Raw genomic sequence first — 13,568 nt, forward strand, 5'->3', positions numbered from 1 at the left:
AATACTAGGTTGATTAAAGACCCTCCGAGCTAGAATGTAACCCATTTTCTCAAACAATATCATTATCTTATTCTATCGTGTCGAAAACACAGTTTATTCAACGGGAACACTCTTTTGTCTAAAGGGGATGATCATAATGTTGCTATTTTTGTAGAAGTTGAATTAAGTATTGAGAATTGAGGAAAATGTTGAAGTACCTATTTTATATTTTTATCAAATAGTTCTGTAGTTAGGTAATTGGAATATTTGGCTTTATTGAGTTAAATAGTTAATAAAATCTAGGTATGATCCAAATTCACATCTCTACTTTCTAAAGTTATATAGTTGCGACAGAATATAACTCCAGTCTCCAGTGTAGGTATACTTTAAGCATTTTCTCATGGCAATGAATTCAATCCTAAAAAAGTTATAACCCCATTACAAATTGACCCTTTTCCAATTCTTAGAATCGTTATGACAATTACCACAAATGATAGTTTTACCGCCAATGCGCTACTTGATACCAATATCAATGTTAACAGATTTACCTATTAGTTGAGCACCATTATCTCCAGATCGTTAATTGTACCTGTAAATAGCGGAATACCTACCTACCTGTAAATAGCAAGATTAGCAAGCGATCTTAATGAATTGGCCCTAATTACTTTCATTATCATTAGGAAAATATTAAATACCTAGGGCAGTTGTGACTTGTGACTAATTGTTTCCAATGTAAGCCACCTGGTTAACGTTAAGCCAGATAGACCTGCAGATATTTTTCATCCAAATTGTTTTACTCTATTAACTGTCGCTGATTCTTAATTGATACTATTTAATCCGAGAGGTTTAGCTGATCAAGGTGTTAATCATTAAGGTTGGTTAAATAAGGGAAGTGTGTCCAACATCGGACCCATTGAAATGAAAATGAGACTTTTTTTATATAAAAAATCGGTTAAAGAAAAGAGAAATAGATCCCTGTATGGTACACCAAAGATATACTGAGATTTTCAAAATTTTTGGTCCTTTACTATCGGCAGTCCTAACCCAACAGGAGAGAGAGAATTTCTAAACTAGGAGGTGGGATCGAGAGAGAATTCATACACTAGGAGTGGGAGAAAGAAGGAGGGATTTTTTGCAAGAGAATTTAAATAGTGTTTCTCTTACTATGAGAGAAAATGAGCAACTTTATCATTTTAACTGTAACATCCAAATAAAGGAAATGATGTGACGGAAAATGGTACCTAAGAAATAAAGGAACAAAAAAAAAGTAAGAAAACTATTGGTAGGTAGGTCGATACAAGTTACACTAAGGAACTAAACTATTTTCCTATCTCTTTCTGTCCCTCTCTCTCCCCCCTCTCTCTCCCCCTTCTCTCTCCTCCTCCCTCCCCCCTCTCTCTCTCTTTCTCTCTCTCTCTCTTTCTCTCTCTTTCTCTATATCTCTCTCCCTCTCCTCCCTTATTCTTCCTTTCTCACTCTCATTTGCATAAACACGTCGTAAAGGACTCACGTCATAAATTTGACCTCGTTCAAATACTCCCAGGTATACTATACCTAATAGAGGCCAAATGTTTCCAGGTAACAGCTGTCTGGAATAGAGGGAGGGAAACGTGGGGAGGGAGGGAGAGGGGAATTATGTACGGACTGGGAACAAACGATGCAATGGGAAAGGGGAGAGGGGAGAAAAGGGGAAAAGAAGGGGAAATAGAAAGAGTGAAAGGGTGAGAGAGAGAGAGAGAGAAGGGGGAGGGAATGCGAAGAGAAGAATGCAGGGAATGAGAAAGAGAAGGAAGGGAGAGGAGAGAAGAAAATAAAGAGGATAATAGACACAAGTAGAAGAGGAGAGAAGAAGGCGAAGGACAGCAAGAAAGAGAGAGAAGGAGAGAGAGAGGGAGGAGAGGAGGGTTGGAAGAAGGGTAAGGAAAGAGAGAGGGAAAAAGAGAAATAGGGAATTTTTCGGAAATTCGGAATTTTTAAAAAAAATGTCTCTTATTTTATTTTTCCATTTTACGTCGAGTACTTCTGAGAAGTACCTATATAGCTATATAATATACTAGCTGAATTCCGTCGCTTCGCTCCGGAATCCCGCTAGTTCATCCCGAGGCATGGCCAAACTTGTGGAAAAGGCATCATAAATGCGCATTTACCTAATTTCAGTTCAGAATTTTACATGAGAACTGCATAAATTCTGGTCCCACAAGAAATATACAGTCGTTTCAGCCGCCATACACGCCCTACATGGACGCTACGCCACTGTTGATATGGAAGAAAGAACGAAAAAAAGTTAAAAAGTGTGTCAATCAATCACAAAAACCTATCATCGTTCCTCTACAACACAACATTCAACACAGCTGTCATAATTCAGGGAGGAAGCACCAAGATTAGAGGTGCGAACAAGTGAATAGAAAATGATGTATGAAAAAAAGTTAAAAAGTGTGTCAATCAATCACAAAACTTATCATCGTTCCTTCACAACACAACATTCAACACAGCTGTCATAATTCAGGGAGGAAGCACCAAGATTAGAGGTGCGAACAAGTGAATAGAAAATGATGTATGAGAAAACAACATCTGTGAAGTCTGCCCCGCACCCCGCTTCCTCCTCTTTACGAGGGAGAGAGCCCATACTGATAATGCTTTTGCCTTCTTATCTGCTTTGCATAACCCATTTACCCATTTGTGTGATGGGAAGGAAATAAATCAACCCGTAAACCTTGGGATGGCGAATCTTGGGCCCCAGGGCATAACTGGGAGGGCGAGATAGGGAAGGATGTGTTTTGATGGCAATGGAGGCTATAATGGCAACGCAACGACCGACCCTTGCCCATGCTGGCCATTAGGGAAATTTAGTTTCAGGGAGTTAGGTGAATTATGGATAAGACGCACGAATGTATTTCCATCCAGCCAACGTGCAACGCTTTGGAAGACAGAGGGAAATCATTTGGCCTTTCAATTGGTTGGCCTTTTCCTTTAGTCGCGTACATGTCCTAATTCGACAGTCTAAAAACTAAATCAGCCATTCTTAACCTATGGTGCGTGGACCACTAGTGGTCCGCGAGAAGGTTTCAGGTGGTCCGCGAGAGGTGAGTAAGGAAAAAGTCATCGTGTCTCTATTTTATATAAAGTCATTTCAGACACCCTGTGCTACACCAATCCTTTAGAACCGTATTACACACAGAGGGTTCGTAAGTACACGTCCTCCATTTCCCATATTACTCGTATTTTCAATCCATGGGTATTTGTGTACATGTGTTTTTCGTCGGAGCTAATAAACTTTTTTAATATATCTCTCTTACATCTCGAGTTGCGATGGTCATGCTCCGTGTTTGTTTCATTTTATTGCTTTTCCAATCTAACTTTCAGGTTTTCAGCACAATTGAACAGTTTTATGTGGGACTTTATTGTTACCATGGGGCACCGGTGACCTTTTGAACTTTTCGAGGAAATTGAAGTTTGAAGTTGAGAGATAAGACCACCTGGTGACATATTAAGATGAGGTAAACATTGACATATCCATGATAAAGTGAGTTGGAAGGGAATAGAATGATGTACAAAGTGTTCCTTTGCGTACAAAAATAATCATGATTCAGGAATGAAGTAGAATGAAAAGGTATTTACCTACTTGTTTAGTCTAGGATAAGGAAAGTAAAAAGGAACAAAATAAGCACTTTGAAGTGCAGGAAATCATTTCTAGTATCTCTCCCTTCCTCTGAATCCTTTTAAATGTCCACTCAGGTTATTATAGTCCATACGCAGGAAAATTCATAATTGAATCACCGAGGCAGGATCAGAGACACCTATAAAAAAATATAGATACATTTAATGGAGATCTCCATTAAATTGCGTATACCAAAGCAACGGTTTGAAGTAATTGCGTCCATTTTGCTGTTCTTTATCGGGTCCATTAGTGACAAGTGCATGTGTGCCTGTGCTGGCCTCCACATTTTGTTCATTACACCTTTTGCACTACTCCTCTATATGATTTTTTCCTTCTTTTTTTATGAGTCAATTAATTTTTCACTTTTCATGAGGCTCTCTCTCTCTCTGTCTCTCTCTCTCTGCCTCTCTCTCTCTCTCTTTCAAAAAAAAAAATCATCATCATCTCGTCTCTTCGGGAACACTAAACGGTGGACGTGGTTGACTACCTCAAAGATAATTGTCACCTAACAACTTACAATGAGTATTGGTGATACCAAGGACCAACGGGTGCACGAAATAGAACATCTGAGTTATCAACTAGATATAGGTCCTCTAATATATACCCATTGTCACATAGCGTGTACAATGTACAATTGATTGCATATACATAATCTCAAGTGGTCCGCGAGATTTTTGGTTTATCAATAGTGGTCCGCCAATTCTAAAAGGTTAAGACCCCTGATCTAAATAAAGCACTAATTAAGGAGCGCGGCAGCGCTCCGCCCCGCCAAGTCAAAACAGTTTGACGACGCTACCAAGAGATATCTAATATAGGTATCTAGGTCTAGGACCTATAGTCTGTGTTTTGGAACGTGGAATTGGGGTTTCTCGCGAAATTTCAAAATATAGCACGAGAGGAGAGAAAGTTGCCAAATGGGCACACACACTAAGATAAAGAGCATAAAAAACCTCTCATAATGTTCAAATTCGGCAATGTTGCGTCGCATTCTTTCCAAAACCAGACTACGCAACAATAGGTATGATACGCACTGCAAAAAAAAAAAAAAAAAAAAAAAAAAAACATTTCCGAGATCTGAAATGGAAACCAATGAGACTATTATTTTCGATTTATTTTTATAGTCACTTCTTATGTGGAAGCTCCATTCATTAATATAAGTAGTGCAGAAAACTGAGAAAACAATATAAGTTTCAATAGTAAATTTCTAATCCGCAATGAATGAATTGCAAGACTTGCAAAAACTCTCTTCTAAATTGATTTAGCTACCTCTTCAGTGCGGAAAAAATCGTAAATATTATGAAAGGAAAAAAGTTCAAGTTCTCATCCAGTCGTCAATCACATTAAACATTACTTAACACCAAGTGCTTTAGAACAGCGTGGGAATAAAACAAAATTATATAAACCTTCTTATAACATAAACACACACCTACTTATCTATATTCAAGAACATACCTATACGAAAGCCGTTAAGAAAAACTTTTCCTGTACCGCCTTGTGCTTTTTCCCTGCGAAAGCGTTAGTATTTGATGCTTTTTTCCCTCTGGACTCATATAGGCTCAAGGAGTACATTAGGTTTAAACGGGGGAGGTAATAATGATCCCAGATTTTACGAGGGAAAAAATAAAAAAATCACTTCTCTTTGCTCCTTCCTATTCCCCCCTAATTCTAACTTCCCCGTCCCCTAGAACACAGACATTTCCCTCTTTCCTCCCAATATAGCCTGTTCCTTTCAGCTTGAACATGTTTGAGACAATGCTCAAACTATGAGAAATGAGAACCAACTTTGTATGACGTTTGTATGTACATATTACAAGTCATAGGGTGAGAGTTTCGTCCTATTCTAAGAAATTTCTTTCAATGATGTCAATATAGGACAGAGTATGGAACAAATCTTAACAAAGTTAAAGAGTTAAACTTCCTTTTGATAGAGCTATGGTAGCTCTCTTATGCAAAGGCTGAAGTTGTAATGAATATGAATTCCTCGTTCAAAGAGGTGACGTTTGAAAACATGGCCTTTTCTCTCAGTAAGTTGTAATCATTTCCCCTTGGTAAATTTTCAAGTTACTTTTTGTCTCAGTAACTTATCGTTCTTAAAAATCTTAAGATAAAAGGGACAGACTATGATTTTTCTATTCTCCGTTTCTCTCTCTCATTCATAATTCTCTCCCTATCCACTTTGCTCTGTTTTCTTCTAATGTTGAACCCCATTTTATTACAAACATGTTTAGTTACAATAGCGGAGAAAATCTTGCGTGGTTTAGGACATCTTCTGTACCAAGGAATTCAGTTTTTTTTCGACAGTAGTGCTAGCGGTAAGTCGCGAGATTGATTCCTTTCTGCGGCGGATTTTATCAACAGATAAGGTTTGTTCATGAACGGCCTTTCTCCTGTCTTTCTTCTCTCTTCGTTTTCTGGACGATCAGACCTTAGCAGTTACACATTTTAAATCATGGTACCTCCGACAAAGGAACCATAAAGAGGGTTTCAATGACCTGAAGATGCTCTTTGTTCTTTAACCCATTAAAAGTTTCGCGCAAAGTTCTTCCCCGCACGTGTGCATAAATATTGCACCAACATGATTTTATTACAATTCTCTTTTCTTCATTAACTAAAAGATAATTTACTTTCTTCGTTACCTTTTCTCCGTTTTATCTTGCGCACTATAATTCTTTTTCCATTTTCTACTTCTTTATTGCCATCCATTAAATTCCGAAATCTCTTTAACGGTTAGTGTTTTTCCCTAGTTGCGTTCCGTCAGCTTATTTTTGCGTTTAATTGCGTTGAAATAAGCGCAAGACAGCGTTCCAAAGTTCCATTAGGGAAGAAGACTTTATCTGGAAATATTTATGAATGTTCGTAATCAGAGTTTACTTCCTGTGTCTGGAGGTAATTTGAGGATAATTACTTTCATATTCAAATTTTATAGCTTAACTCTATGCCTACCTAGAGTCTACAGCCGAAATGGAAACAATTTTGGCATATAACACCGGTAAAGGAATTATAATGTGTAGAGTACAAGATAGGAAACCGGAAAAGAGGAAAGAAAAAAAAACAATGGAAAATCAAGTTCCTCTAACAGAGAGACACACAGACATGCACACACACGGACCAATGGCTGAAACTTTGGATTTAGGCTCTAGGGACCTCAAAACGTGTTTTGGCACTAAAAACTGACCATCGAAAGTTTTGGCATATAACACCGGTAAAGGAATTATAATGTGTAGAGTACAAGATAGGAAACCGAAAAGAGGAAAGAAAAAGAACGATGGAAAATTAAGTTCCTCTATCAAATTTCTTTAATTCACTTCCCCTTTTATTGCTTTTCTTTTTTTTTCACCGATTTAATAATAATATTAAAAAAAAATGCTGATCAGTTTTTTGGTCAAATTTTGGTTTCCGAAAGTTTAGTGGTTTGTCTACAATCTACTTGGTATTAACGACTTACCCTTTTCCAACATTATTGAGTACCTATGTATAATTATTCTGGTTTGAGACTTCAAGAGTGATAGTTGTTCTTATTCTATTCTATTCTATTCCATTCTATTCTATTCTATTAGTCTTACCTCTCCCACCATTGCGAGAAGAAGGATATCTCCGACCAGATAAAGGTCATGTTTGGATGTTGCACTAGTTTCTCTACCATATTGTTCAGTATCATCCTGGTTTGAGAGTGGTAGTAGCTTTCGAATGTCTTCAGCCAGCCGGGATCGTTGTGTGAGTGAGGTACCAGGAACACCTGAGGAAGAGAGAGAAAATGGCTTCAATGGTCGGCACCGAATTCTGGGTTTAAATTTGGCTTAAGTTGAACTATTTTTTTAATTGAAAATGAAAATTGCCTGAGGATGGGAGAAAATACAGCTTCAAATGATAGTCGGAGGCAAAATCTGGATTTAAAAATGGTTTAAGGTAAACTATTGAATCCATTTCCGAGACCACAATCTCAGTTTCAAATTATTTTCAGATAAATTTACTAGATTCAATTTGAGTGCTTCATTTTTAACTTCAGATTAGAATTTAACCATTCAGATATCAGTTGTCTAATTTAAATTCACATGGTAATCTTGGCAATCGGATTGGTTGATTTTAAACTTTTTAGCCAATCAGATTGCTTGTCAAGCATTGTTTAGTCCAATAGTTCAACCAAGTTTAACCCCAGATTGTGGTAAAAACCATTAGTATTAGTATTAGTGCTTTATTTAGACTGTCGAATTAGGACATGTAGTCCCATTATCTCAACAGTTTAATATTGCACCACTTTATAACCATTGTGTGATAATTATGTACTATAGTTAGTAGTTCTTTTTTCACCATGTTTTGCGACGAAAATTGAAATTCGTGTCCGTACTTTTAAAATTCGTAACATTGTCGAGCTCCTTCACTTAGGACTTATTCAGATTATCGGATTGCCACTGATCTTCGCAGACACACAAAATTTGCTGTCTCTTTCACACTCTACACCTATGAAATTCGCCTAATATTTGTTGCCTCTTTTTAGTTCAGCAGTAGTTTCGATATCTCTAGTAGCGCGGTCAAACTTTCTTGACTTGGCGGGGCGGGGCGCTACCGCGATCGGATCGAGCTCAAACTTGTACCAATGTACTACGTTCTTTAAGAACTTTAATATGATGTGTCAAAAGTAGGGGGTTCTCATTTAAGATTTTAAAGTTGGCCCCCCTGGGGCCGACCCTGAAAAAGTCCCTGAATTTTTACATAGCCTTAATGAATTCAAAACAACCAAAGAATCTAAAGAATCTTTTTTTATATATGGGATGCTATATATTGGATGCTTTTATGGATGCTATACATGGGATGCCTTAAAGAATCTAAATGAACTAGTGTTGAATTGTGAATTCGGCCCATGCGTCGGGGATTCGTCTTGGAAAAAAATCATCACCTTGTTTCGTAGCATACCCAAGGGCCACACCCATGTTCGTTATCAGTTGAACAAGAAAAGACACAATATTCTATTTATTTTCTAATACCAGTATGTAATCGTGTGATGGCCATTGGCATAACCAAGTAAAGCATCCGCCAGTGGCGACAGCACGTTGAATGCACCAATTTCAAATGTATCACTGAAGTTAAACAAAGTTGAGTGTGGTTAGTATCCGAATGGATGATCAATGATCATCTGGGCAATCTTGTGCTGCTGGCTTTTTCAAGTCAAACTCAGGCTGCGTGAGATTAATGCTAGTAGGCGGGTAGCTTGTTGCCGAATGGAGGGTAAAACCCCGTCATTAAACCTTAGCAGTTATACAGTGCATTCATAAAGTCCCCCCCCACCTTAATTTTTGAACCGATGAATTTAGAAACCTGAAATTTTGTATAAGAGCCTAAATTTACCTCTAGTTTCTTATAGGCTATGTAAAAATTTCAGGGTCTTTTTCAGGGTCGGCCCCAGGGGGGCCAACTTTGAAATCTCAAATGAGAACTCCCTTCTTTTGACACACCATATTGAAGTCCTTAAAGAACGTAGTATATTGGTACAAGTTTGAGCTCGATCCGATAATCAGGGCCGGAGTTATGGTCTATTCAAATTTTCATTTTTCCATGTTTTCCCGCCAATAGGGGAAGCACCAAAAATGGGAAATTCATATCGATTGGTGATTTGTGCTTTGAATAGGTCCTACTAATGATTTATATTGAATATTAGTCCCAAAAATCATTTTCGAAACATCCATTCTCACCCCCGGAGGTCACCAGGGCCGGAAGTCTAAATTTTATTTTTGGGTCTGAATTTCAATATGAACCATTAGTGGGACCTATTTGAAGCACAAATCACCAATCGATATGAATTTCCCATTTTTGGTAACACAATTGTAAGGGATGTTTGACATCTTAGGTATCTATTCCAACTTAATAAGTTTACATTAAATTGGAACAGGGTCGTCAAAAATGTTTTCATCTTCTTTTGTGTTATCCGTTAGTAGGTACTTGTAATGAGGCTCTTCCCATAAGAGGGATTATAGGTAATGGTGAATAAACGTTGCAGCATAAACTTACTAAAAGTAAATCATAAGGCCTATACTGTCTTTCACTTGAAAGTCATTCCAAACAAAAAGAGAGAAAATAGAAGTGTTCTACCTACAAGCTTGACTACCAACATGAGCCTGAAGTGAGCTCATATGAATGTGATACCAAACCCAAACTGCATGCCAGGGACCACACTATCATCCCGCTGGTAACTGTATGGGAAGCAGTAGTTGATTTCAACTCGCGCTAATCCAGCAAACCGAATAGCTAACCCGATACCATAAGATATACGTAGCTCCTCACCTAACTTCCGCCACTTGGATGTTATCTCACTCGCACTCATATCCTGAATACTGCCAGCGTTCGCGAAGAAGTTCAGCCTAAAGTTATCGGAGAAGGATCCCTTGGTAGGTTTAGTGAATGGCAGTGGTGTGTAGATATGATAGGCACCCTGCCAGTACACGGTACCTCCCAGAGAACTACCACCGGACTTGGGTCCTATACCATAGTGAGCGAATCCTCTCAGACCAAGAGGTCCTCCGAGGAAGAACCGATCACACAAGGTGAATGTTTTATCCTGTGAGAAACTACCAAGGAGTCCTGCATCTAGTGACGCCTGCGCTGTGATGTAGGGACCTAGTGGATAGTTCACTTGGAATAGAGAACTATACTTCTGAAACCCAACATCCCCCCCTAGACCAGCAAACTCGACACTGCCTTGACAGAACTGTCCATGTCGGGGCAGTATCTTATCATCGCGCTTATCCAAGCTGGTAATGAACTTGAGTGAAGACTTGAGTGTGTAGCCTGCACTCTCACGGATAGCAAACGGTGTACCACGCGATGCAGAGAACTATACTTCTGAAACCCAACATCCCCCCCTAGACCAGCAAACTCGACACTGCCTTGACAGAACTGCCCATGTCGGGGCAGTATCTTATCATCACGCTTATCCAAGCTGGTAATGAACTTGAGTGAAGACTTGAGTGTGTAGCCTGCACTCTCACGGATAGCAAACGGTGTACCACGCGATGCAGGCTGAATCTCACGAATCAAACCATTCCACTCGATGGAATTCTTAATCGTAGGGAATAGAATAGCATAGTCCAAGATGAGACCTTGTTCTAGAAGTTTACAACTAGACGCTGGCATTTCATTAACCTGCCGTAGCAGAGATCCGGATAGCATCGAGTCTATAGGACCGAAGAATGGTTTCCTCAGAGTCAGATTGTATACCAAGGACTTGGTTCCATACACGTAACTCATCTCAGCGAGTTCTCCTCTCCCGTACAGGTTGGGCATCTTTCCCCACACCACCACGGAACCCTCGTTATTTCCAATACTAGTCGTCACACCTGCTCTGTAACGTTTCAGTTCTTTCACTCTGAATGTTATCTCATAGCCATGCTCAGGTGTAGCGTCTGGTCCTTTACTTGCGTCGATTTCAATCTGAACTTGTTGGAAACATTGTAGACGCTCCAGCTGATTTCTTACTTCATGACATTGGAAAATCAACTGACCAAATGTACTGGACTTGAAGATTTCTGTCTGCTTGATCGAGTCTGTGATAATATCATCATAGGTGCGTCCTATACCTTCTACTTTGACTCTATCTACCCTGGCTGGGGCTACCATGACATGGCCCAGCATTGCATCGTTCGGATCACTATCCAACTCATCGTAGGGTTGTGATGGGATTTCCTTGGCGTGAACACTTCCCATGATACAGACAGATTAGTCACTAGGTTTAGCTTTCCCAAGAGATCTATGTCCCAATACCACTCGTTCTAATTTTGATTATTCCATTTTACAGATCTCTGTAAAAAAGAAAATTAAAATCAAAATTAGAAGAGTGGTGACTGAGTACTTCATTGATCTCTCGGTTCATTACCTACTCCTGGTAATACCAAGGTGTTACTTTGACTTCATTAGGTAAAGAAACTGATGTATAGTTTAGTAAGTACTTATAACATGCCGAAAGCAGCACAAATGGGCAGTTCATCGGTTAGGTTTTCAAGATTAAAATATATACAAGAAAGTCTCATCCCCCCCCCCCCCCTATCTTTAACTTGGTAATACCAAGGTGTTACTTTGACTTCATAAGATAAAGAAACTGATGTATAGTAAGTACTTATAACATGCCGAAAGCAGCACAAATGGGCAGTTCATCGGTTAGGTTTTCAAGATTAAAATATATACTAGAAAGTTTCATGTTTCATTGCTACGAAATAAAAACGGCGGTGAAACACTCATCTTTTTTTTTTTTAAGTCTCATCCCCCCAGTTTATCTTTAACTTTACTGTAAACACTCAACGCTCATTAAAATCTTTCAGTAAAGTAGGATGTTCTGGCATTTTTCTGATATCTTCCCAGTCTTTCTCTAGGGGAAATCCCATGACACTAAATATCCTATCTAGTTGATCATGATGGTAAGGATTACTGGTTTTAATATCTTCTTGTCTACAATGGAAGATTGGTTCAGATGTCAACAACTCAGCAAATATACATCCTATAGCCCAAATATCAATGGCTTTGGTGTAATGCCTAGCTCCCAAAAGAAGTTCAGGAGCTCTGTACCAGAAAGTTACTACCACAGGATCTAAGTCTGCAAGAGGTTTAAGTGGATTGTTAAATAACCTGGCAAATCCCATGTCAGCAATTTTCACACGACCACGTTCTATACCTTCACCCATCACAAGAATATTGGCAGGTTTAAGATCTCGATGTAGAACCCAATTGGAGTGGAGATAATGGATACCATCTAATATTTGATACAAAAGTGATTTAACCATTCCTTTGGGTACCATGACAGGTTTCTTATTAGCCTTGGCTGCTCTATGAAACTTGATAATGTGCCACAGATCATGTTCAGCATAGTCAAACAATAACCAAACTTTTCTATCATTGTGAGACAGAAATACACTTATTAGATTGATCACATTAGGATGTTTTAGTTCTCTCAGCAGTGCTATTTCACGACAAGCTGACATACTAAGTCCAGTGCCTTCAATTTGTTTTAGAGCATAGTCACGAGTATCAGAATTATCTTTTCTTCGAGCTTTGTAAACATGTCCATAGGTTCCCCTACCAACTTTACATCCCTCATAGTCAAACAAATCTTCCACTTTAGTTCTTTCATTGGATGTTTTTATTTTAAACTCGTAGTCCATCATTTGATAATTTAAAATAGGTTACTTGGGTTGTCAGGAAACAAAGTTACTTTATCTGAAACAAAACAAAGAATCAACCAAACAAATAAGTAAAGACAGAATACAAGACAATGGAAGAACCATGCAATACAAGGACAGTAAAAAATCTTTTTATTGCTTTTAACATAATTCACTTTTCCATTTGAAACATCTACACATACCCACACTTCTGCAACATAAATATGACCTATACTGAGGTAATAAAACTTATAATTCCCTAGTCAATACTGCTGCAGGTAAGGTGGGTGATTGATGAAGTGCAAACAAATGGAAAAGTTGAAAATCAATAGCATGGATAACTCCTTAGAGAACAAAACAGTTGAACATGTAGGTACCTAGGTACTGGCGATTTATACTGTCTATCTTCTTTTATACTTGGAAATAATAAAAAAAAAAACTGGAAATTAGCAGATCGTGCTTCCTAGGTTTTTTCCAGGCACGGAGGGGGTTAAACTTTTACCTACCGGGGGAAAAAATAATAAAAATAAAATGAAGATTTCACCCACTCTTCTAGCTAAAGAGTAGTTTGTTCGAGACAGGACGGGGAATGCAGAAATGATAGACGCGTTGAGATTCAGGCGAGATTATTTTTTAGACGATGTAGAAGTATTGGACGGACTTTCTTTCTCCTATTACTATCAGAGTCCATTCCTAAAAGGGATTGTGTTGAACCCTCAAAGGGATTGACATGATATCAATCAATCAAGTATGTGGAATTGATTAAAAAAAAAAAAAAAAAAAAACCTCCT

At 38.5% G+C, this 13,568-nt stretch overlaps 3 protein-coding genes across 3 annotated transcripts in view; all 3 read right to left on the minus strand.

Annotated features, from left to right (window-relative positions):
• The window catches only part of LOC103524604 (RNA-binding protein 12), a 36,763-nt gene that overhangs the window by 18,292 nt on the left and 4,903 nt on the right, over positions 1-13,568 (minus strand). The window lies entirely within an intron of this gene.
• Positions 9,759-11,332, minus strand: LOC103524471 (sorting and assembly machinery component 50 homolog B). The gene is made up of 2 exons (XM_026819879.1): positions 10,502-11,332; positions 9,759-10,424 (listed from the first exon to the last, which is right to left on the minus strand). The coding sequence occupies exons 1-2, from the start codon at positions 11,330-11,332 to the stop codon at positions 9,759-9,761; spliced, it is 1,497 nt and encodes a 498-aa protein (XP_026675680.1).
• On the minus strand, positions 11,920-12,780 carry LOC103524612 (cyclin-dependent kinase 8). The gene has a single exon (XM_017449665.1). It carries the CDS (start codon positions 12,778-12,780, stop codon positions 11,920-11,922), a length of 861 nt encoding a protein of 286 aa, XP_017305154.1.

The sequence above is a fragment of the Diaphorina citri genome, unplaced genomic scaffold (assembly GCF_000475195.1).
Source record: "Diaphorina citri unplaced genomic scaffold, Diaci psyllid genome assembly version 1.1 scaffold6, whole genome shotgun sequence".
NCBI lineage: Eukaryota > Metazoa > Arthropoda > Insecta > Hemiptera > Psyllidae > Diaphorina > Diaphorina citri.